Below are 26,795 nucleotides of genomic sequence, written 5' to 3'. Positions count from 1 at the left end.
GCTTCCTGTCTACATTTGCAAAAGCCACTGAATTATGGAAATTGTAGTTTGATATGTGGCCTGGGGTGGTGTTGGGGGTGCAGTTGTCTTAGTTTTGTTTGAGCAGACTCAGTTTTTGAAAATCCCTGCTCTTATGATACATTAAGTCATAAAATATATCATTAACAAGTGGTAAGACACTCTACACACCTGCTAGCTTTTAGTTTTGGCACAGCTTTGTTCCCATTCATCAGCTGCAAACGCTTAGCAAGTACAGACGAGAATGGGAAATCTGGAGAACCGCTTAAAGTTACCTCAGTGTCTTGATTTTTGAAACTGACTGGATGTTTAGTTGCTATTAGCAGGGGACACATCCTGTTTGTAATCGGAGACAGCTGGTGTTTTTCATCCACCCACATGTCCTCCCATTTGCACTCCCCTTACAAAGGAAAGAGATGTCTTGTGTCTTTCTCTTGTATATAACAGCACCGAGGAGCCTTCATGACCAAACGTGAATAATAACAGTTCCCTTGCTCACTATATGGAAGAGCTGTGCTTACAGTATATGGCCTGTAGCTCCAGTGCTCATGTGATAAAGAGCTCATAGATTCGGCACTCCTGTCATATAATGGTAGGCTCAGGGAAAGGTCTGAGATGATCCACGTTAAAGTGAGACACTGCATTTAGAACTCACACTCATCACAGTTGAATACAGTCTGTGTGAGTCCTTTTCTATTGTATGGATTTTATTTGTCAGTGTGAGATGTGTGAGATCGTGGGAGTCTTATAGAAAGGGTGCATTTTCAGCATATGTTGTATTTGGGCAAGTACAATGAAATGAAAAAAGACACATACATAGTTAATATACTGCTGTCACAAATGTAGGTCTGGTTATTCTTTCTGTTCTGCGTGAAGACAGTACACATACTCTTCTGTAAATTATTATGGAGATGTTGTATAATAAGCAGGAAATAGTTTTTAAAAAAAATCATTACAGCGTTGCAGCCAGCATAGTTTATAGAAAGAAATGCTTTACAGCTCCTTTCATGTGTTCTCCCAGCTGGCCAGTAATAGTTTTCCCAGTAGTTTTTCTAAGTAAATGTTCACAAAACAATACCAAATCCACTCTGGAAGCTTCTGTCACACAGAAGACAACACAGAGGAGATGCAGAAGTTGGCTGTCATGCAGAGAAAACATGAAGAGATATTCTGGCGGGCTCGCAGATGGATGTGGGCTAAGCCTCCTAAACTCCTGCTGCTGGCACAAAGCAGAGGTAGACTGGGAAATACCTGCTGGAAAGCTCACTGACTCGCCTTTTGTTTGGGGATGCAGCAGTGCCAAGCTCTCTGGGACAGATCCGGGTCTATGGAAATGCAATTGGCAAAGTGACTAACTCAAAGTCACTGGAAGATGGTCACACTTTACTTGGATATGGAATCCATATGAACCAATCACATTAGATCTTATTGAATCTAAAGCTGCTGGCAACCAATCATATTATGTCTTATTGGATATAGAACCACCAGCACCCCAATCGTATCAGAACGTATTTAAGTATGAATACATAATCCTGACAGCCGATCGTATTAGAAATTATTGAATATAGCACCACTGCTAGCCAATCAGATTACCAATTACTAGGCTGGGAATAAAGAATCACTCACTTGTCAGTGAGCAGTATCATATTGTCTTGGAGGAGGACCATACGAAATGAATGACGGCTAATTATATTGCACCCTATTGGATTTAGTGCAGCCAGCAGTACAGAAATAAAACTGCAGGTGAGGGAGTGTCTGTGTTGGGTGAGTAGCCCGTTACAAGCGTGTCTAAGCCCTCACGGTGAAAAATCGTCGTTGTCGTCTCGAGTTTGAAGAGGCAAATGGCGAGAGTCCAGAGGTCAGAGGAGTGGACTGCAGAGTGGAGGATTACTGGCTGGAGTCCACGCATCGACATAGTGAAGAAGTGGCAGCTTGTACTGTAGATTCTGCAAACACTTTTTCTTAGCCAGAAATGACTCAAAGTGGTGGAGTTGACCTTGGTGGGTGGAGCTAAAAATTTATTTCCTGGCAAACTAACGTTACTGAACAAGGCAACAGGCAGTCAATCAGACAAAGACTATTAATCAGGTGACCACATTAAACACTTGTCTCGTGGTGTTATGCTCAGTGAAGGAAGGGGGCTGGTTGATCATGAGCACAGTGTCTGTTGTTAAAATAGTATTTTAGGGAATTGTGACACACTAAAAGATACTGAGAGCTCTCTTTCACTACGGCAATCTGCCTGCACACAGATTGCAAATGGTGGCAGCCTCATGTTTCACAAATAATTGTTGCTTACAAATTGTAGTTACATTTGCCAGCCTTTGTATGGTAATGCATAGCTTGTTAGTGTAGCATTTGCTTTGACTGGTGAAATGTGCACCATATACTAAAACTGTGTTCTGCTTAAACTCAGAAAATGGCACCTGTGGGACGGTTCTGCATCTCAGAACCATCGGTCTGTTCAGTCTGTGTATTCATACAAATGATTCATTAGTTCCAGCCGGTGAGCACAGGAATACGTGTCCTCCTCCTCCTCATCCTCAACATCTGCTGTTCAGTCATTCTTTAGTAAAGTACTGACCCCAGAAGCTCCGGTCAGCTGCTCGGTGGCCAACAACGGTAAGGATATGGTTGTGCCGGGCAGCTCCCAGACGAAAGCATGTGTAAGAGTGAGAAATGGGGTCTTGCTCTGAAAAGAGTCATGTGGGCAAAGCAAACCTTGCCTGGATGAATAAAGGTTAAACAGAAATTATAGAAGTTAATCCCTCAGGCCAAGCCTCGGTGTCATGTTGGGTTCCGGCACACCCCAGCTAGCAGTGAATTTATGAGTGTGTTTCCAAACTGAATGTTGATGAAGTAAAAACATCTTGACTTCTTGCTGAGTTATTAACAACCACAGTTAAGGGCAGATTCTTCTGTGCTGATGGAATATTTAAACTCAACACAACTATTTTCCACGCACTGAAGGTTTGTTAACAGATCAAAACTAAATGTTGAATGTTGTTGTGTGTAAACAGGTAAAAAAGCAAAACAATAAGAGAGAAAATGTCTTTAAGTGCACATTTGGCCTCAGGTAGGAGTCAGTCAGCTTTGCTGCAGCACAACGTGTCTTGAAATGTGAGGCCTCCAGGCTCTTTTTTTTTTTATTTTTTATTTGTGTTCAGCCACAAGTCTGAGCTGGTTTAGGATTCAACATAACATGTTTGCAGCTTTTAACATTGACGCTTTATTCCCTATGTATTGATTTATTCCGTTGCAATTGAGGCACTTAGCTGGTGTTCTCAAGTTTAAATGAGTTAAATTAGCCTCAAACTTAAATGAATGCATTTTGTCAAGCTTCCTAGCAGCCAATAATGAGCTGTCAAAACAACACACAGAGCTGAATTATTGTTGTATAAGCTATTTTAGTCCTCCTTGAATATTCATGTATTGTTAGCAGTTGAGGAGATGTAGAAAAGCCAAACAGATGTTTTTCCCAATAGTGTCTGGAAATATTCAGCAGCAGTGTGTCAAGCCGAGAGAAGATGTTTACAAACCTGTGCAGCTGGTGAGACATGAATTCCAAAAAAATTAACAAGATCCAGAAGCTTTTATTGATTTTTTTTTTTTTTGTTTTTTCTTCCTAATGTATGTGGCAACAGTTGGCTGCCTTCATTAGGGCACAACAATAAATAAATCCGTGTTTACACAGGAAGAGGAGGAGGAGACGCTGATTTGTGCCATGAGCCAGTTCTGCTCAATCCAACGGTGTCTCAGTTAAGGTGTTACACAACACGGCCTACTGAGCCCCCTTTATCTTAAAACCCAGCTGAACACTGGTGGCATATTTTAGTTGATGTAGATACAGAGAATTAATTTTGTTTCCACTCTACGCTTGAACCAGCGGAGCTGAAGAAAGCTCCTTTGTGGTAAACGTCACGTCAGGGTTTTCAGAAAGTGAAGCCTAACAGTTGACTTTTGACGGATCAAACAACAACAGTAAGATATACTGTAGTTAGGCACAGCAGTGTGAAGCTGATGTGAATGTATTAACTTTAAATTTTGACCTGGTGATGAGGAAAAATCAGGGGGACATCCAACAGTTGTCAAGACATTTTACTAAAACCCATAAACTTAAACCTCATGTTGGCTCAGGAATTAAAATCAAGGGATTACCAAATCTGGTAGACCTCATCCATAGAGTGATCAAAATGACCTGCTAATGGACATAATCAGCTTATTCAATTTGCACAGCTTGCTTTAAATCATATTCAAGAGCCGCATCCAGCAACACAACCCAGATAGAAAGATTCTGGGTCGAATTCTGTTGATTTGAGGCAGTAAATGGGTCAGTTCTGGTGATGGCAAGGGAGTTTAGAGCCACAAATATCTTTCCTCTCACAAGTCACATGTAAGAAATGTGCAGCCAAGAGCAACAATCCACTTGTGCTGTTGGTTAGATCTGGGTGTTCAAAAGAAGCTGTAGTCTGGCTCCATCCTGGTCCAGGGCTGGTGCACATGAAGGTTACATTTGTGATGATGTCTTGCTGGTGTGGCACGACAGAATGTGGACCAAATGTAAATAATAATGTGGGCCACTATTGAAATGGACGCCTGGCTGTTTCCAACACAAACTCTGTGACCGCGACAGATGTCAGCTGTCCTGTGTGAATGCCACCTTAATACGGCAACAGCCGGCTTCTCGCTCAGTTACAAATCTTGGCACTTGGCAGACATTTCAAACTTGTTTAAGATTCAAACTGGCGATCGTGCAGTCGCCTTGTGCTGTGACTGCTGCCAAGGTAAAAAGAAAGACTTGTCTCAGAGAAAGTCCCAGGTTCAAGTTAGGGCAAGTGTCTGTCCCGCAGAAGAGACGGGGACAGTTTCCCAGGCAGAAGGTTTGTAATGGAAAACTAGAAGTCAGGTTGTTTCTACGGTATAAATCATATTTGTGTGAGTGGGAGTTTATAACTGAAATATTTCTGTTATAAAACCACTCATTAAAATGCAGTTTGAATCCTTGAAATGAACGCAGGTGGGGAATATGGTTTCTGCAGAAATGCATTCACCTTTTAATCTTTCTGAGTGCTCCAAACTCACCTCATGCAGTTACAGTACCAGTGTTTGGAAACATCCCCATAGTGCATTTTTTCTGTCTTTCTGTCAGCGTCTGGCATTCAGCCTGTTGATACTGCCACAGGAGGCGTGGGGGCGGGTACAGTGTCTATTCAGCTCTGTTAGCATGACTTCCTGCTTCCCTTCTAATTACTCTGCACTCAGAAAGCCTCAGACCGATGTGAGGAGTAGCAGCAGGCTCAATTGGATGTAGTGTCACGAAACCCATATGGGATGGATTCCCCCTATCTTGTTAAAGTCCCCAGATCAATTAAGTTTCCTGTTCTGTTTTGTCTCCGCTCCTCTTTCGCCTCTTGTCAAAGATAACCTCAGGTGTCTGGAACAACATATACAAGAGTTTTAAAACCTGCTTGGGTTTGGATTGAAGATCAACTTCGAAGCCAATTAAAATAACAACACCGACACAATAAAGCACCATCCACAAATTAAGCCTATGGATGTACATAAGGCAGAAATAATGATAGTGAATGGAAAGAAGTCTGGTCATTTTGACTAAAGATGCTGTGGATCTTCCATGAAACTGAGAAATCACTGCAACAACATGCAGCTGATGCATGATTAATGCTGTGATGTCAAAATAACCGACGCATGACACAACAGATATGTCATTTTAGTCCGTCACAGCCCTAATGTTTTTTTTTTTGTTTTATGCCAGTTAGTACTATTGACAAGGCTATTAATATTGTATTTGGAGGTTAGAGTCTTTGGTTCATATGTTTTTCTTATTATCATAAATGAATCTGACTGGGAGAAAATCACTCATTTTAAAGATTAACAAAATAATAAATTTGTCCCTTCCCTTAGAATGAAAGAGCAAATATTTTTTTCTGAGTCCTTAGGGGAACAGAATCGAACAAAGAACACACAAACAAACCAATTTCTCCACTCACAGTAGCTTCAATAAAGCAACAGGCAATCCACCGACAAGAACATGTGTTTTCAATAATTGCCTGACTTTTTCTTGATAAGTAAAATCTTTCAATTCCAGTGTGTCCATCACTGTCTTTGTATCCAACCGCCTGCAACAGAATGAAGGGCATTTAGAGGGAATTGACTAAATTACATCTGACAGCATGCGAGGACATATTTAAAAAAAAAAAAACGCAGGTATAGCACAAAAACCTAAATTGCAGCACTTAATAATAATGGAATTCACTGACATTTACAGAATTTTGGTTGTGTGTCAGAGGTTGGATGCTTTTCTTTAAGAAAGGAGCCACATTTTCATGGAACATTGCCACTTTATCGAAGGAGTCCAGTTTGAGTTAAGAAAGCTAATGTGAAAGCAGAGATTTGCGTATCGCTGCTTTGATTTTTCCCTTCAACTGAGGGATTAGCTGTAAGAAAAATGGATGACTCTGAAGATCACTAAAAATTGATGTCAAAAACTGCATCGTCATGAAGCCAAAGGCAGGTTCATCATTTTAGAGCATGATGAATGAGTTTTGTTCTGGATTAGTGTAAGAGCACAAAGGCTGTTATTAAATGATGAGACAGGTAGAAATATTTGGAGTTAAATATTACTAATGCTCTGTCACACCTGAATGTAGATGATTTAAGGCTCTTTTGGGATCAATCTGTAGTTTTCCTCTCTGTTTCTCTGATATTGAGTGGCCCAGGGTCACACCAGAGGGGCTGCCCCTCCTCTGAGTTTCATTACAGCCACAGTGGGATGCCTCGGTGTATATGCACAACAAACTGATTGAACCTCCTCCTCCGCTGCTCTCTCCCTGCCCTCTTCCCTCTTCTCCACCTCTGCCTAACGTTTGATGTCTCTTTTTCACTGCCCTTTATTTTTCCATCTTTATCCATCTTCTGACATTTTTTATTTTCATCTATTCTCTTCACCTGTGGTGTCCCGTCTTGATTCCTATCTCTACCCTCTCACTCATGCCCTCTGTCTGTGTCTTTTTCTGTCTCCCTCTCTGTCCTCCCCCTTTTCTCTCCCCTCCAGCCAAGCCTAAGAACTCAGCCAACGTGGTGACGGTCCAGGCCGGCACTAAGTCTGTGGTGGTAGCCCAGTGCGAGGCGGCAGAGGGCAAACCAGCAGCCACCATTAAGTGGCTGGCGTCAGTCGGAGGCAACCACTCGACCAGCACCACAAACGGCCCAGACGGTACAGTGACGGTACGCAGCGAGTATCGCCTGGTTCCCACTCCGGCGGATAACGGCAGGGAGGTGACCTGCATGGTCGACCAGAGGACTCAGGAACGGCCGTGGGTCTACCCTGTCAAGCTCTCTGTGGAGTGTAAGGAAGACACACACACACACACACACACACACACACACACACATATATAAATGATGGATAGTCCTGGAGGATAATTGTCATGAGTCCAACTAAGGATACAGATACCTTGAGGGTTTCCAAAAGTACCGACTGCCAATAACTTCAGACACAGATCATAGTCTTCCCAGAGCCTTTAGGCCTTTACTTTGGCAGTCACCTGCAGGCCCTTCACCACTAATCTACAGACATCCCACAGATTGCCAAGTACAAAAACAAACAGTCCACGTTTATATCCAAGCTGTGAGGTAGCAGTGACGACATAATGATCCTTTAATATGTTAGCGTGCAGCAGAACTACGACATCTGGTCTATTTGCTGTAACATCTGAGGGCACATCTTGAGTCCTGCACATAAAGACTCTGAATGTACAAATAAAACATAGTGTTATTGTGTCTATAATATATCCTGTTATATAGTTCCCTGGTTAGCCTGTGAACAAATGCAGCAGTCTAAACTCATATGGATTGTGTATTGCGATGCTTTAGCTGTGCAACCGAAGGGTGGAGTCCACTGTGTTACTGCCCTGTGTTCATCACTGCCTCTCATTATTTGTTCATTTCTGCACAGATTGTGACAAATGCATTCATCCACGATTCTGTCAGACAAAACAGATGATGGTGGTGACGCCCAATTATAAACCTCAACCTGAACTTTCAGAGCTGCGCTTCAGACGCAAAGGGCACAAAATAAATGTTGGCGCAGAGTTGGACTGTTGTACCTTGTCCTCAGAGTTATAGAAAATCACAAATTTGCATGTTTACACACCCACACACACACACACACACACACACACACACAGCTTTCATTTAATCCATTAATTTCCATTCTAATTTACATGGGATTAAAATATTACACAGGTTCGCAGTGGCTTCACAGAGATTTAGAGATGCTGACAGCATCGTCTCTACTGTGTGACCTCGCTGCCATTTGCTGCAAAGATGGAAGAGATTGTCTTTGTTCAGCCTCTTTTAATAATCTGCACAAACGTATACAACATACACACACACACATCAAAATGCCTGTCAGGCTGTTGCAAGAAATAACAAGGAATACAAATAAAAAACACAAACTCTCTCACACAAGGTCATGCCTGCCTATCAAGCTGTCAAATGGGCTTTTCTGACTTTTTAGAAATACACACACAGATTCTGCAGTTCTGGATCTTGGTAAGCAAATTCAGCTTCTGTGTGTGTGTGTGTGTGTGTGTGTGTGGGAGCGTCTGTAAACAATAACACACCTAATTGAAACACATGAATAAGGCTGAAAGACCTCACTTGTCAAGCTGTCACTGGGTGTGTTGTGGCTGTAAGACCAACGCAGATGTGTTTATACTTGTGAGGACATTTACCTAGTTTGAAACTTTAACCTAACGCGGCACCAGCCTCCTAACTCTGAACCTCTCAGATAAGTCCTCACAAACAGATGCACAGAGGCCGAGCGATCGCGCTGCAGCAGCTCGCCGTGTATGTGTTAACTTGTAGATGGTGTGAGGGATCATGTCTGCTGTCTGCCGTGGAGCTCAGTTCAGCTTTTATAGGTCAGTGCACTCTAGGAGGAACACACACTTACACACATTACACCACACACTTCCCCTCATGTCCTGCTGCTCCGTCTCTCACTACCCTGACACTCTGTCTGTCCTCGCAGCCCTCCCTCTGGTTCTCTCCTTTTCCTTCCAGTCTCTCTGTATTTAGGTTTTTCAGCCTGAAAAACACCAAAGGGAAGAAAGTCACTCAGGTTTTGTGCTTGTTTTAACTTCCCACTCACACGGCCTTGCTTTGACTTCACTTTAAGACTCTTAAGAGAGAGATTCTCACAGATTTTCTCCTCCTGGTAGAAGAGTGCCTTGCTTTTTGAGGGGGAAGCGGTTTAAGGTGAAAAGGTTTTGTTTTGCACATTTTTTTTGACATTTGACTGTAGATTCCCACATCAGCAGCAGCAACACACACACACACACACACACACACATCATAGGCTTTTTGTTTTTTGTTTGTGATGTGACACAGATTATTGAAACATTTCTACAGGGCACGGTTTATTTTTACCTTCCTGCTTGTTCATCAGTATAACCACACTCAGGCATGTGACCTGCTTTCTGTCGGGTTGTTGTCCTCCCTGCTCGGCCACAGTTTACAGACACGATGAACAGAGCAGCTGTAAACCAGTCGCTAGCTGGGTGTCCTTGCTATGATTCAGCTGTTCTTTGATGAAAAGTGAAATGAACTGGACGGAGTAAGAAGAGAACAACACCTTTAGGTGCCTGGTGGTAAAAGGGCTGCACTGCTGAGAAAACTGATGCCACATTCTGCTCGGGTGAATTCATCTGTTCCCGACACAGTGACGACTATAGTTTGCAGCAGCTCTGATTTCCATCAGGTTGCTGCTCACTAGCAATAGCAGTACTGATGGACTGATGCTTAATTAATGAAGTAAATCAAAAAGTGTTTACTTTTCTTGTCATCATGGACCTCAGTTCCATTTAGTGTCCACCTCTAGTTGTCTTGACATACTGGGAAATAACAGCAGACTCAGTCCTGTAACATCTCCTGTCTCTTTCAGACCCCCCCTCTGTTTCCATAGAGGGCTACGACAACAACTGGTACGTCGGCCGTTCAGATGCCACGCTCCTCTGCCTGGCCAACGCCAACCCTGCACCCACCACCGTCACCTGGACTACGTAAGAATCCCGCCCCGAGTCCATCTGTGGCGTTGATCCCTCCACCCCCCTCTGAGAGTGTCCCAGAGTTTCTAATTATTGCTGTAATCGTGCATCACAGCCTTCCCCCCTTTAATGATCATTTCTCAGTCATTTTTTGATAAAAACAAATGCTCTTAACAGCCCATCCTGATGGACAGATGGTGTGTTGTGTTGTGTTGTGTGTGGTTTCTTGATGAATATTGAGCAGGACGTCTGTGATTTCTTTCACATTGATGCCGACTTTGAATATCACAGGCTCTTTATTCTTGGTTTTCATGGTTTGGTTTCAAATCTTTCCCCTCCGACTCTTTCTTTTTTCTCATTTTCTTCTCTCTCTCTCTTTCTCTCTCTCTCTCTCTCTCTCTCTCTCTCTCATTGATTGGTCTTCTTGATTTTTTTCATCTTAATTTATCCGATATCTCAAAACATATTCTCTCCTCACAACTTTTTTCAATTTCACTCTCCCTCTTTCCTCTGTTCTTTTTTCTTCTTCTCATTTCTTCCGTTATCCCTCATCCTGTATATCCTGTCCTTTTTTTTTTTTTTTTAACCTTTCTTTCACCCAATCTCCACTTCACCCCATCATCCTCATTTATTCCCGCCTTCCATTCTTCTTTCAATCACTCATCTCCTTTTATTGTCTCTCCAGGGCGTCTGGTCCTTTGCCGGAAACAGTGGAGGTGGATGGCAACAAGCTGACTGTAAGGAAGGTGGATGATGCCGTCAACACCACCTTTACCTGCGAGGTCAAGAACAAGCACGGGGCCAGCAGGCACCAGATCACCACCATCGTCATCGGTGAGTCCAGCGACCCTCAGACAACACACACTCACATACCTGCTGACTGTGTGTGTGCACAGCACATTGGTGATGCATGCACTGTGAATATGAACACACACAGGTGACACAGCACAACATCCCATCAAAACAGCATGTGTTCACTGCCTGCACACACACACACAGACACACACACGCACACTGTGGATCATACTAGTTAACTGATGTTACTCCACATATGATGCCGTGCACACCTGTAAGTGCACGTGTACAGTCTCTTGTTTGTGCCTTGACACCACACAAGCACCACACACTCAGACAGACATTTGCATGCACATACAGTCCATGTTCCTCCTTAGACATGCAGATACACCTGCACACATGCATGCACAGAAACATAAATCTCTCTCTCTCACACACACACACACACACACACACACACACAGACACGTGCTGGGATCAGGGCTGATCTGAGATCTGCAGGGATGCTGGTCTCTCTCAATCTTCACATTGGATTTTTTTCATGTTTTGCTCCTCGCTGGTCGGCTTTCAGTAAGGCACGACGGAGGCTTTTGATTGACCCTTTCCCCACAGCAGGGCCGCACTACACAACAAGAGCCGACTCAAAATGTTTATAACTTCAGATCGAAACCACTCCCTTGGAAATGGACTCTATACGACCATGCTGCAGCTCTGCTTGGACGTAAATTAAATGTGAATGGTTTATGAGTCTGAGAGTAGGCCCTTGTTAGGCTGCTGTGGCCCTGCAGTGGATGTGGTGGTGTTGGGATTGTTGGAGAGTTTCTAAATTCCTCCAAGGGGTTCAAGTTGGTGTGAGCCAGTTTGCACAGGTTTGTTTTTCTTTATTTTCTTTTTTACCTCTTTCTTTTTTTTTTGCACCCACTATTTTCTAACACGAACTAACACCTCCTAAGCATAAGTGCTCTGCCTCCTTTTACATTTTGAGTCCCCCCCTTCTGTCTGGTAAGGGGGTGATAGTTGTGTCTGCATGCACTCTTGATCTTTCTGCTGGTCTTGACTTTTGACGTTTGATACTTCGGTGATTCGGCTGCTGTTGCCACGGTGTTTGGTCAGATGTTTTTCTTTTTCTCTGGCCTCTGGTGCTTTCACACATTGATCTGACACACACACACACACACACACACACACACACACACACACATCCAGGAACATGTCGGCATGCTGTAAAGCCTCACTGCACATCAGCAGCCAGGCCTCGAAACCTGTTAGTGTGTCTTTTTTTGTTTGTTTGTTTGTGTTCCCACAGTGCTGCACTCCACACTTGCTGCTTGACTGGTCAAAATGCTTTCCATCCTTCTTCTACATTTTTTTGTTTTGTTTTGAGGAATTAGTCTAAATAAGCATCATGTTGAGATTTACAGCAAAACAAAACAGGAAAAAAAAAACTTCTCTTTTGCCAAAAGACAGAGAAAGCTACATTTAGAAAATCCGTGGGAAATTGGAGCTGGAGATTTGAATTGTCTCTTCTGAGGACAAAGATGCTTTGTAGCCTGGCGGTGTGTTGGGAGGGATGTGTGGGAGGTTCAGAAGTGGCTAATCTGCTACTGTTCTTGCTGAAAGCGTTGCATTTTAACAGACTCAAAGTATCACAAGGGTACTCTCCTCTTCTAGCTTGCACACACATAAGCCTAACACACTAAAGTCATTCACAGACACATGGAAAGTCTGAGAGCGCACACACACACACACACACTCACAAATGTTGTATCTTTTCAAGTACCTGCAATCAAGCCCGAACCTTGTAATTCATCCTCCTCTGTGTTAAATGTCTCCTTGCTGTTTCACGGTTCACTTGTGTTTACCACAGGACGACGACTAGATGGCTATAAAGTGAGGTGGCGACTGAATCTCTGAGTTCAATATGTAAAACTTGTAGAAGGTGAGAATCAGAAATGAGAGTGAAGCTGTGGCTGTAAGTTGAATGGACAAACAGAAATAGACGGTTTTACTCTTGACAGTTTTTCCCAACGACTTCCTGCGGTTGTTTAAAGATGCTGTGGCACAACCCGACGCATAAACGTGACTGTGGGACTGAATTCATACATAGATGTCTCCTCAGTCTCTGCCACTTTGTTCAGAATTGTAGTGCTAAAATCTCAGCTCACCAAATCCTAGTGTGGGTGACCAGGTATCCCTGGATTAACATAAAAATTTAATTCAAGTGTACTGCATTGCAAACATGAATTAAATAAACTCCAAATTGTGGGGACAGTAATGAGCCTTTCTCAAAATGAATTGGGCCACTAACCCTCTCCCCCAGGAAAGCCATCAGAGCCTCAGCCCATGACTATTTAGGTTCCTTTTCTTTTGCATTGGCCCAATTCTAACAGCAGCTTAGCAGGAGAAATTCCCTGCACTCCAGATGGCCAGTCACTGATAGTGAATCACAACAGGACTGGATCATTTGATGCACCTTTGTGAAAATGATCACATGCATGGTTTTTATTGACTCAGGCTGATACAGTAGGTTAGTTACTAATTAAAGCAGTTAAGCCAGTGATCACACAGAATTAATTAATCCTGTATCTTCTGCCTACATGATGATCTCTGTCAGCCCCTGTTCACATGTAGGAGGTGATTTGTTCAAACAGCAATAGGTTTGTGTTATGTCTTATCAGCTAACTTGTACATACGGCAAAAATCATCGACTAAAAATGGCAAATCCTTGTTCTGTAGACTGCTAAAAAACAAGAACTATATTCTGGTTTACAATAAAAGCCTCCCAGTGGACTGCAATGAAAAATTCTTAGTACTGAGACATTACTGAAAGCTGAACACAGCAAGACATTTTAAAATACTGTTCTTTCTGTAGTCACCTGCAGTACCAGGCACGGAAGGAGCCAATTAGTTCAGCAAAAGACAGAAAGAAGTTTGGTTGAGGAAGGAGACCATTATACTGTGGCTTGGCCTCATTTGACCCTTCAGTCTGATAGTACCAAAGGTCAGGCCAGTTGCTTCTGCTGTGGGACTGCAGTCAAAATGCATGTGATCAAGCTTAGTGCACTTTGGTGGAGCTAAAGCTGTGAAAAGATGAAGTGTTTTCTTATTTTGGACTTCAGCTGCTAAGATTGACTGATAGAAAAACAGTTAGGTGCCATCACACGCATCTTTCCATAAAGGCAAAAACAGCACGTCTGTTGATTAGAGTGATTCTGCCTTTTTATTCATAAGAAATTGGTGTTTTCTAAAAAAGAAATCATCACAAGTAAACCACTTGTCAATACCTGTAGTGATTGAAGCCAGTTTCACTTTCTCAGCATGACATCAAAACTGTCAGGCGCAAAAGGCCCCGGCTCTCAATAATGTACCAGTTAAAACCCTGGCACTTTGTGGACATGGGCCCAGCACACCCCGCTAATTTCCCTGCTGAGAACTGTTAGCAGCTCCTCTCTGTTCTGTTAAATGGTAGATGAAAGCACCGCGCTGTCTGGCTTTTCTGCTGCCGTCAAGCAGCCGTCACGTTTCATGATTTTCCCCTCAGCCTCAAATAGGCCTGCGAGGAGGAGGAGAGGTGGGGTTGCGTGAGGAAAAGGGATGAGGAGGCCAGAGGAGAAGAAAGGATGAGGAGGGAAAGGTAGTGGGGAGGGAAGGAGAGGGATGTTGAAAAGTTCAAGAAAAGCTTGAATGGCACTTAGAAACATTTTGACAGGCCTAATAACACACACACACACACACACACACACACACACACACACACACACACAGAGACACCACAACCCCACAGCCCTACTCTGGACCCGCATCCATCAGCATGCATATGATGCCAGCTATGCATGGCTTGTTTGGTTGCCATGGCGCCAGCTGGATCGGCCAAGCGCGGCGTGCACAGATAGAACGGGAGAGGATGTTGGCAGAAAAATGCGACTGGAGTGGAGGATGGGAGGAGATATGACGGAGGGTGGGCATTAGAAAAAAAGCCAGAAGTGCTGAAAAGCAAGATAAAGGCGAGTGCTGGGAGTGGAGGGTGGGTGAAAAAGCACACAGTGATGGAGAGCCACAAACAGGGGTAACAGCAGGAGGAGAGGAGCAGGAAAGACCTCTAAAAACTCTGCTGACTTCTGGTCCAGTTTGAAAGAGTGAGCTGGCAGGAGTCTGTGACCCCCTCTGTCCTCTCACACATCCACCCATACATCCAGGCCTTTCATGGGGAGTCCAGCTGGCTCTGGGCTGGGGGCTGTTTTTGCCGTTCTAATACACATACATACTGTACCCTTTTACACACACATACACATCAGTCACATCTAAGGGGACCAGTGGAGAAGCATTTCCTGGATTGCCTGTGGCAAGTGAGATAGCTGTCCACTGGAAAGTCGCATACACACTTTGCAGGCACACATGCGAACATATACACAGTGTTTCACACATGCACACAAATTGGACCATGCAGTTCTGTGCATAAAATAATCAGATGATCTTGCCATGGGGGAAATGCTGGCTCGGACTCTCAGACATAAACCCCCAGACCATGACTGTCTACAGGCTGAATGTGTGTATGCAGATACACACAGATGAGGTTAAGGAGCAGTGATCATGGTCTTATATTCTATAGACAAATAAAAAAAACTCATTACACAGCTGTCAAAAATACCTCCATAAAGTATGTAAAGGTGCAACTCCCATTATTAATTAATGTTTATTATTTTCTCAGTTAATCCTGCAGCCTTCAAAATGTAGAAAAAGATGAAAATGTCCCATCTCATGATTGTTTATAGGAAACACCCTGTTTTATATCCACAAATTTGCTTTTATTTTATTATGTATACTTCCTATAATCAAAGACCAGTAATAATCAGAAAATGATTGACCTTTTGAACAGTTTTCTGATTAATAGCGTCCCTAATAAAAAAAAACAAACTCACACATTCTGCTGCAGGTCTTCGGGGCTTCCTGTATATGTGATGTGTTGCCGCAGTAACAGACAGGAAAGGGGCGCCTGTTTAGACCACCAGTCAGATCTTATCTAATCTTCACGTCTTGATGGAGCTGACTTAGTTTCCCCTGGTTTTTGGCCCCAGGCCACCAATCTGTAGCATCTGATTGAGCAGGATGCAGGAAGGGGGACCAAGATGCCCTCGCTTTCTTAGATGATCAGTTTAGTTGGCTTTAAATACCATCATGATCCCAACAACAACAACAACAACACAGGACCTGTCTAACTATAATAAATATTTTTCTCTTTCATTATGAAATTATTATTAGTACCTGCATTCATCTTGGCTGTGTGCTCACACACTGAGCTGTGATTTCTAAAAGCTGTTTGGCGTTCTCAGAGTTTGCAGAGATGGTTATTAACTGATGGGTTGCTCCATTTAGGATGTGCCCAAAAAAATGATAATAGAAACAAGTCACTTGGAAATAGCATTTCAGCTGTGGTTAAATTGGATGTTGTGTTGTCGGCACAGAGGGAGAGGTACTTCCAAAGTGTTAAAAATTAGAATGAGTCAAACTAAGAAAATTAGAAACATCAGAATACGGCTTCTGTGTGAGGAGGAGGGTTTATGCACGAATAGTATTAAATAAAAGTGTCTTGTCATTTTGTCGCAGTGAAAGTTTAACTTTCAGAGATTGGATGATAGTTTGAGGGACAGATTATTCAAAAAAAAAAAAAAAGGACGAATGATATAGGCTGTGACTTTTATCACTTCCTAGTTGTACACTATGAGGTAAAAAAAAAGAGATTTTAATCAAATTATAATTATATACTTTTAATAATACCCTATCATCCCCATGGTGTGGGAATCCTTTTTATATTCATAGTGATTTTCAGTCTGCATAATTACTGATCTCCTATCAGTTCTGTTACTCTGTGACTCCAAAGCCAAATCAAACACTGGGAACGATTTCACCCAGATAACTTTCATTTTCACACTGAAGTGATTTTCCAAATAAGTTTACCCCCCCCCCCCAAAAAAAAAGAACCAAGACAGTGAGGGCTGCGCCATGTTTGTATAAAAATATTTCTCTCTGATAATAGGAAACAAAGAAATCTGATAGAAACTTCCAGAAATAACAGAAACAGCCCCCGCTGTTGCCCCCTTGGTGGGACTGCAGGGGCAGCGGCCACGCAGGGGTAACGTCTGTCAGGGAGATAAGAGCAGAGGAGAGAGCCTCCAGGCTACGGCTTATCACACACACAGACCTGGAGGGAAGGAAGGCACAAACACACACCTATGCACGGGGTGGGGGTGTGTCGAGGCTTCCACATCGAGAGCTGAGGTGGGGGGAGGTTTATATCTCACCTCAGTATCACTGAGAGCCTGCAAGCGGTAACTTCACTCTATTTCTCTATCTGTCTCACAGCAGGATGACCTTCTAGTCCACAGATTACCTCCACCTGTGCAGGGCTCAGAATGAAAGAAAGCTGTCTGTATATAACATTTCCACTAGCACATAAAGTATTTATGATTAGAGCTCGTTCGGTGTCTGACCCAGGGGGGGGATCGGAGAAAACGCTCACGGTGGTGTTTGTATTAATGGAGCAGATGCGGAAAATAATCATCTGATCTTGAGTCGTGTGATTCTGGCCGGTTGATGATGAGACTCAGCGGGGCTGACGGTCAGCACTCACAGGCTGTAGCTCTACTTGCACTGTGGCTAAATTATCTCATGTGTGTTGATGTGTCAGCAGATAATCAGGCGTTGCCTTGAGTTCTGTATGTTAAGCTGTTCAATACAATGTGGCGTTAACTCCAGCTGAGATTTTAAAGTGCAGGTAGACCAAATCTGTCACCGAACAGTTAACGTTTCCTCCACTGGTTGTAGCTTCAACAGACATTAATGCAACGTGGTTTTTACTCATCTCTCTCGTCACTTCCTTGCTTCTAATTATGCAGCAATAATAAGTAAATATATATATAAATAAATAAAATAATAAGTAAAAAAAGTAAAGCTTATTTTCCTTCCTCAGTGCTGAATGCAACAACTTCATGCTCTGTGTCTGTGGGTTGTTGAAAAGCACTCTGGGAAATGCAAAAGAAAACAAAGAGACGAGAGAGAGGTTGGTTTATGACAACACTTTAGCAAACAGACATGTCCTTTCTGTAACACAGAGACTAATGACCCCTCAGTGAAAGGCACAGGCTGCTTGGGCTCAGTGGACTATCCCACATGCTAGAAATTAAAATGTCACTGAAGTTTATTCTTGTTTGGGGTGTTAGGCTGTTTAAATGCATTCATTCTGCATATTGGATCAAACGGAGTCTGTTGTTCAGAGTATTGTTGAAGTACCTTGTCTTTCAGTATGTACTGCACCTCACCAGCACAGGAATAATATTGGATGTGTGTTTGGGGCAGTATTTTGTTTTAGTTGGGAGAAAGGTTGCATTATTGAAAGGTCAGTCAGTCCAAGCGTCAGCCTGTGTGAGTGTAGCAGCCCCACTACCTCAGTATGTCTGTAGTCAGTGATAAAAAAGACTAAAATGTCAAATGTGGATCTAATAGTTCTTTGTTTTTTTATTATTATTATTTGTGACTCACTGCTAATTTTTGGTGTTGGGCTGTTCAAGAGAACGTACAAGTGGCACCTTTACAATGTCAGCACCAGTTTTGTAGTTAGAGCAAATATTACGACTGTTGCACATAAATAAAGAGGAACATGGAGCCAATGACTGTTGTCATTTGAGTCGAGTTATAATTACAGAAAAGCAAATTGAAGTAGAGTTAAGTTGTTGAATATTTGTGCAAATTTCCTGTTCGCTCTGGTAGGTATATGGCACCTCATCAGAATTAAGCCTATAATTAGCTTAAAATATAAAATACTTCCATAGAGCCTAATAGATGTAAATTTGGGAGAATGGATGTGTAGTACAGGAACAAATTAGCAGAATTAACAGGGGGGATTAGGCCCTTGATTAACTGAAAATGAACAAAAATAGGGTTCGAGAGGTGAAAATAGAGGAATTGGGAGGGTGCACGCACCACAGAATGAAGTCTGGTTATTTCTACCAAGTCTCATTGCTAGATTATTTTCTGGGACGCAAGCCAGAAAGTTAGGGTTGTATTCTCAGCTGGCACCGTTCCCTTTTTTGTCCTTGCAGTACCAGAGACAAAGAACCAAACTGAAATGCGGCCAGACCTTTAGAGCTGAAGGCTTCTTTCACGAACAGAAACACGAACAGCCCCGTCTCCTCTGAAGGATTTACAGGTGTCATTCGTGTTTTGCTTCTAAAGGACAAGTTGTTTTTACACTTAAAGGCGGAGTACAGAGTAAAATCTACCACCAGCTGAGTTCAAGTACAAATATCTGTATCAGAAAAATGTGAATCTTAATGAGGAAAGAGGATTCTAACGTCTCATGAAAGACGGTCTTTAAGAAGAGAGGTCTGCTTTATAGCTCGACAGCTTTTAAAGTCTTTTATTCAGTTTTTTGTTTAATTAAATTGACATTGCTGGACCCTGCTGACAGTTGATGGGCAGTGCTGAAGTTCCAAGTGAGATATTGATAAGATTCTGTCTTGTCGTTAAATTATTTCAATTTGCCCTCAGAGTTGACCACAGGGAGTCTTTGTTGATAACATGTGTAGAACAGCAGTGTTATCAATCAATCATCATTCTGGACATGGGCCTTAAAATGTTTCCCATGTCCTCGGTGTTGTCGTTTTAAGGATCAGTGTGCATTCCAGTCCAACAACTGGTCTGTGACATATTTCCATTAGCCAAACCTGGCCTCTAATTTGAAATCTATCCATCCTGTCAGAACAGGATGCATTATTGATATGCAGCCAGCAGAGTCAGAATAGGAGCAGAGGGGGTTGAGTGTTGCGTGGTATACTGTATAAATATTTTAAACAGAGGTACTTGTTTCTCTACATTCCTTGCTTAAATATTTTACATTTGGGGCCCATGTGGGTTGGTGCAGTCAAGATTTCAAGACTTTACCTTTTTACTGCACCAGTCAGAAGAGAAGGCTGAGCTCATTGATATAGCTGAGCCAAGTGGAGGCACTGCTGGTTTCAATCAGGGAGAGGCAGCATGTGGGTGACCCGTGAACGCACAAACAAGCACGCGCTCGCGGACAGACTCATCAAGTACTGTATCCACCACCCCTGGGTTTCTTTCCAGTCCTTAACATCTCTTTTTTTTCAGTAGTTGTGGTTTTTTTCTGACTTCACCAGCCAAGTCCACATACAGAACGCTTTGATAGTGCACATTACATCCATGAAATGTAGTCTCTGTGCTCTATACGTACATCTCTGATTTTATTATGTGGTGTGGTGAAGCACAAATCTCCATCCTGCAATATAACATGCACAAACACACATTGTACTTATGGCTCATATTTGCTTCTGCACACAGATTTATTCTGCTCAGTGCATGTTTGGCATTGGAGCCATGCACAGGCTCATTCTTCATTGGACTCACAGGGTCAGATGTTCATTGTGTTACCCACAGCTAAGGCTTTGCAAGAGAACGATCCATGAATTACCTCTGCTACTGCTTTCCATTTCAATATGAAAGACCCTTGACCACAGCTCAGCTGCTTTTTTTTTTTTTTTTCCTCCACTGCAGTTCAGTCCTGCACACAGGTACAGATACACAATCATGAATACACACTGACGCACACACTAGTACTTACATAAGCAGATACAGTGCACGCACACAGACACAACAGTCGAATTCTACAGAGAAACACGCATGCACCATAGACACACACAAATACACACAAAACATCCAATTTGTGTCGAGGGCTTAGTCACATTTCTCATTTCTCTGTGTTGCAACTGCGAGCTATTCCCTTCAGGCCTAACACATCCAAAAACATCAATAAGCCACACACTCACACTCTGTTTGTGTGTGTGTGTTTATTTGTGTGTCCATGTGTGTAATAATTGGCCAGACGGAGTAGTCTCTAATCCTGCAGTCCATGTCTTTCAATTAGCCAGCAGGGCATGTTCAGGGCCAGGCAGGGTTAGACTGCTATCACAATCTACAGCTAATCCACTACAGACTGATCAATGCAGAGAGATGGAGAGAAGGAGGGAGAGAAGGAGGGACATAGGTTAGATGTTTGAGGGAGGCTGAGAGGAAAGGTTAGATGCATAAAGACCTTTGGGGAGAGAGGGATCAAGAATAGGCAGGTTGGATAAATAAATCTGAATAACTGCCTACATCTCCAGTTTGTGCCATGATTTAAAGAGGGATGGTGATGGGCCCACTGACGGCAGGTCCTACTGGTTGGAAAAGCAGTTTTGCAATCAGAGCTTCATAAGTAGGATTAAGAATGTCCACTTCCCACATAGCTTGATCCTTATCCAGCTCCTGGGATGTAGCAACAGAAGAATGGCACAGAAATGGCAGCCAGAAGTGATTAAATCCGCTCCGCAGGTCGTTGTCACTCAACATACAGAAATAACAACCATTAAACGCTAAACCTTTTTCAGGCACAATGAAAAGCGGCTGCGAGCAGCAGTAGCCACACTTAAGTGAAACAAAGACGCAGCAGTTCTTAATTTCTCTGGGCGGTCCGTCGTAGATCTGTAGACTAGCTGTAACTGAGCTTTGCCATATAAAAGTCTCTTTTCATATAGTCAAAGACAATTAATGCAATAAAACTCCTCAAATATTTGGTTCATGAGAAGCTGCCCCACTTTTTTTCTTCACTTTTACTTCACACGTGATTCCAAGGTTTAGCTTGTAGCCACAGCAGATACAGTAAATAGTTAAAACTACCTTCAGTGTTGTGCACGTGTAGTGGTTTGTGTGAACTGTAACTGTTACAAAATGAGCTACGTCGAGGGTATTGGTCTTAATGTATGACTTTGATGAAGTTGCCGGTGGTGGAGCATTAGCAGCCGTTCTGTCAGCAGAGTGTTGATTTGTCTGTGCATTGTTTTATCACCAGGTGGGAGATACCGTCTCCTACTTGGCTCTGAAACAGCTGTGCCAACCACAGCTTAACAAATGAAAAGAGGCTTCTCCATGAAATCGTACTGTTGTCCACATGCAGACGGTGTGGGGTTTCATTCAATTTGTAGAATCATAATATTAATAACCCTTAGAAGCCTAGGCCTGTTTTCTGTCTATTGATCATGGCGGCGTGACGGCAGACTCCTGAGGTATTAAGTAATAAAACACGGCGGTGTGGTCATTTATATGACTGCGTCAATCCAATGCAATTTCAGTTAAAAGTTTTTTTGTATCTCACACTATAAACGTGTGTAAAAGTGCAGCATACCAGCATTTCCATCATAATGTAATTGAAGAATAAAACACGAAATGCTACTTTTACTAAAACAAGACTTCTAAAGGAGGCAGCGACAAGCTGGATGGATGAGCCAGTTAGTAGCAGCCTGGTGTAATTTGTGCATGATTTAATAAAGGTAAACACAGCAGACAGCCGTGCACTCTGACGTGGCACTTCTTAAATTAGAAAGAGCAGATTTATCAACACACTGGATGTGTCCTTTAAATGGCTGCAGGGACGTAATGAATTGAAGGTGAATATTTTCATACAGTATAAAGGAGCTGTGGACAACAGACACTTAAAAATGACTTAGAGTAATTTATGACCAGACTGAGTTACAGACGTTTCTGATTTAAATTAGATTAGTTAAAATGGGTTATTTACATTTTCAGCTTTATCCCTTTATTGCTGCCACATTTGCATCTTCTATTTAACTTAAGCCTTCAGATAAAATCACCAAAGAAACAGAAACAGATGTGGTTCTGTGGCATTAATTCTCAGTACAAAGTCTGAGGCATATTCGCCACCAAAATACCAACCATTTATTTTGCACTGCCTCATTTGAATCCGCCTCCCACCTGTCTGCCTGCGCCACCATGAAAACAGGGGCTTAATGTTGGTCTTTCCTTGGTGATACTTGATGGGGCACATTTTGCGAAGCTGGTTTCCTTATTGTATTTGTGAGGCATCTTCATGCACCACATTAATCTCAGCCTAAGTTACACAAGAGCCCTCTCATGTGTCCGCTGCACTTGGCTCTCCTGACCTTTCTCTCCACGCTCCATGTCCTCCATACCTCTAACCTTCCTCACGGCACAAGAGTGAAGACCATAAGTATGAAACGTTATTGGCTGCGTTTTCAAATTATCGAACATGCAGGAATTTCTCTGTCACTGTGCAGAAATATCAGCGGTTCCCATAAAAGCTACACGATGCAGCTATGCAGTAAAAGTGGGGTGGAGGCTATTATGGCTGTCTTGGCGTTTGCTTTTCGTTTTATGCTCCTCATCATATTCATGAACAGGGTATGAGGAGATGAGAGAGAAGAGGAAGAGGTGCATACATGAGCAAAAAAAAAAAAAGAGCAGTGGCTTTAGAGAGCAGCCTTAATCCTGTCCACACTGGGTTTGCTGTTTTCCTCCCTCCTCCATCCTCCCTCTTCTCCCTCTCCCTCGCTCTTACTGGTTTGAAAGGATGGAAACGATCCATCTGAAATAAGCTCAGGCACGCAAGCACATACTCATTTCCCTCCCTCTCTGTCTCTTTCCCCATCTTTTTTTTTTTTCCTACTCTCCTGGGCCCCGTTAACGCCCCACTTCTGTCTCTCTCTTTCTCCCCCTTGTCTTTCACTCTCTTCTATAGTCCAGATCTGCTTGGAAATGAGTCACCCAACCACAAACCACCCCATTTAAGAGGGAGGGAACAGTGGAGAAGAGGCGGGGGAGGTGGAGGAGTGCAGGGTGACTTGGAGTGGGAGATGGATTTAGTGAGAGTGGGCGAAAGGATGAGGAGTGAGACAGAGTGAGGGGGTTGAGGGAGGCTGATGGCTGTTTTTCACTCAGCTGGTTTTGTTGATCAGTATCAACAGCCAAGGTCTGGATCCAATCAGCTTCCTGCATTCAGCCAAGCAGAATAATACTAAAAATATATGTGACAGTGCACAACACTAGTGCACACAAACACACACATTTGTACTGTACAGCTATCTTTGTGGGGACACTCACTGACATACAGTAATGCATTCTTTAACCACTAAGCACCACAACCCAACGCTGACCCTGATCCCAATCTGGACCTAATTCTAACCTGAACCCTGAATCCAAGTCTGACCCCTCAAACTTTCACTAGATAGTGTCTGTAAAAGTGAGGACCAGTTAAATTTCCTCCCTCCCACTGTATAAAACTCAAACTGGTTTTCACAGTGTATGGCCACACAAATATACACATTTAAACAATACGCACACACCAGTGTACATTCAGTGCAAAAGGCAGCACAAACAGGTTGTGGACACAAGAGCATTTCCCATGATTCTGAATTATGACGCATGAGTGTACTAGTGCTCATTCAAGCTTGTGTGTATATCTGTGTGCATGTGCACGTGTCCATTAGCTGGAATCTGTACTGAATTAATGAAGCCACAGACATGTAGGTGTGAGACATCACACTAATTACACCAGCAGAGCTGTAGCCTTGCCATCAATAATGTTCATTAAACTACTGAACCCACTCAAGTTGACAGATCTGTGCATGAGCGTGTGTGGTGGGTAGTGGTGTGCCTGTGTGTGCCTGTGTGTGCCTGTGTGTCCCTGTGTGTGTGTGTGTGTGTGTGTGTGTGTGTGTGTGAGAAAGCGACTAGCAGAGTAAGCGCCACAGTTGGGTGATGGATCACCACAGATTTGCATTAAATGCTTTTTTATGTGGAGACCGCTGGCTGACAAAGGCTATTTTTTCTCATCACTGCTGGTTCAAAGTTTCAAGTGAGAGTTGAGGATAAAAAAAATACAATATATCAGCACATTCATTCAAATCATTTACAGTACAAGTGTCAGGGCCGTTTCAGTCAAGGTAGTTTGATTCTTTCCAAATCAGTCTGAGATAAACACATTTGCACCACACATGGGTTGAGAATTCTAATAAAAGCGTGACATGCTTGTGCTTTACTTTAGTTGGTTTGGCTGTGCAGATGAAGACAGTGCCGTTTCAACTCCAACCAAAACCCCTAAAAGCGTGAGTCTGTGTTTTCATCCAAGAGCCATGTGGTGCAGCTTGTTTTAGTGTCCCAACTGTGGGACTTCACCCAAAACTTTTGGGGTTGTAATGTATTTCTACACTGATGCTGATACCTGATACTGAACATTTCTCATTTCTGGAGAACGAACTGTTTTTGAAACAAATTGAACCCATGAGAGACTGCAGTCTGGATCGATACTGTGTTTCGTCATACATCCTCACAGGAAGGGGTGAAATTATGGCAGGAGACACAAAGGTTATAGGAACCTGAATCACTTCTTTTCCAGTAATTCTTCACCAGGCAGCATGTCAGCTTTCTAAAACAGCACAGTAAAAAAAAATCCAGTTGAATCTTGGGACTTTTTGTGTATACGCTGTGGTTGTCTTGTGAACGTGTAGTGTGAAAACAAATCAACCATATAAAAAAAAAAAGGCAACAAAGTAAAGTTGGACTCCGAAAACAAACTGGTGTGATTACATCCTCAGGCAACGTTGTGGAATCAAACTTCCTGTATTTGTATTACAGGGCTTGTCTGTAATCACAGGCCACCCTGCTGGCCCGGTGGGTAGTAAGAGCTCATTTTCCAAGTAGCAATCTGGATTTGATTAAATCAGACTTACAAAATGAATGCACCACTTGACTGCAGTATTTTACCTGTAATAAGATTTAAAGGGTAATTGTAGAACTGTGCCTTGCAGACAGCTACGGCGAGCATGACTGCGTTACAAGACATCCAGTGATCCGTAGGCTCTCGACTCTTTTTAAGGTCACAGTGCTCATCTTACAGGAGACACAAATTTCAGAGGCGTATCTAATTATCCACTGCTTGAGGATGTCACACAGCCCTGTATAATGATACAGGAGAAGGAGAAAAATGTTAAGATCTGCAGGCTAAGAAGACATTTCCATAACACCTTGGGATATGTGTCTGTGTACGGCTCAGTGGATTGTTACCATGGCACTTGTCATCTGTAACCGAGTCTTTTCAAGCCTTTGCGTTGAAAATAAAACTTTATTTCTCGTTGAACCCCCGTGTGTAAACCTAATAAAAGGTTGAAAGGCTCAAAGGTCTGTAAACACTCTCGATATAAACTAACGGTTTCATTTCCAGCACGAAAATGAGACCAAGTCAAAAAGGGTGTTTTTATATTGCGGCGTCGTCTTGTATGATGAGCAAAAATAGCAATGACCTGCTGGTTCAGGAGTAAATACTTTCAAAGTAAAGTAATACAACTCATGTCTTGTTTGAATATGAACTGAGTCATTTCAAAGCTTGAACTGACCCTGTTTGACTCTGAGATTTAGCAAGTTCTTCAGATAAACTCATGGAGCTCCCATTCTGCAGAATATTGTCTCAGCTCAGTCGTTAAATACTCTAACTGGTCAGAGTCCTTTTTATCTTGGCCCTGTTGCTGCACAGCCAAAGCTAGAACTGTTAATGGTCTCAGTTTTTTACATTGTAATGTACACTAAATTCTGTTAATATTGGTTCTCATCTCATCCAACTGGTTAAAATCAATGCCCAGTCCTGTTGCTTCCATTTTGCTGCCTAGCAGTGTGTTTTTATGGCTGGATTTTATGACTGTACAGTTAATCTGTGCTCAGTAAAACTCCTGGCTGGAGTTTATTCCCTGCAAGACCTTACATTCCTGTGGTGTTGTGTCAGAGTGGGATTTGTATACGTCTGTGTGTGTGCTAGTGTGTGTGTGTGTGTGTTAGTGTTAGTGTGTATTTGTTAGAAAACCAACATAATGTTTGTGCACTAAAACACATATATGCTGCCAAAAGCTTGTCAAAGTGAGTTATACTGCTTTTCTGTGTTCATGCTCTCTTGTGTGTTTTTTGTGAGCACAAGCCTGCACAAATGTGTGTTTGTGTGTGTGTGTGTGTGTGTGTGTGTGTGTGTGTGTGTGTGTGTGTGTGTGTGTACAGGCTGTA

The 26,795-nt window shown here is 42.7% G+C and overlaps 1 protein-coding gene across 3 annotated transcripts in view; it reads left to right on the top strand.

Annotated features, from left to right (window-relative positions):
* pvrl2l (PVR cell adhesion molecule related 2 like) overlaps positions 1 to 26,795 on the top strand; it is a 222,471-nt gene that overhangs the window by 94,707 nt on the left and 100,969 nt on the right. For all 3 annotated transcript variants that reach the window (XM_026299770.1, XM_026299769.1, XM_026299768.1), the window contains exons 4-6: positions 7,091 to 7,384; positions 9,986 to 10,103; positions 10,774 to 10,922. In XM_026299770.1, the coding sequence (XP_026155555.1) occupies positions 7,091 to 7,384; positions 9,986 to 10,103; positions 10,774 to 10,922 (561 nt within the window). The remainder of the gene's footprint in view (positions 1 to 7,090; positions 7,385 to 9,985; positions 10,104 to 10,773; positions 10,923 to 26,795) is intronic.

Source organism: Mastacembelus armatus, chromosome 11, assembly GCF_900324485.2.
Source record: "Mastacembelus armatus chromosome 11, fMasArm1.2, whole genome shotgun sequence".
Taxonomy (NCBI): Eukaryota; Metazoa; Chordata; class Actinopteri; order Synbranchiformes; family Mastacembelidae; genus Mastacembelus; species Mastacembelus armatus.
Note: the sequence above shows the minus strand (reverse complement) of the source record. Positions and strands in the feature narration are given on the sequence as shown.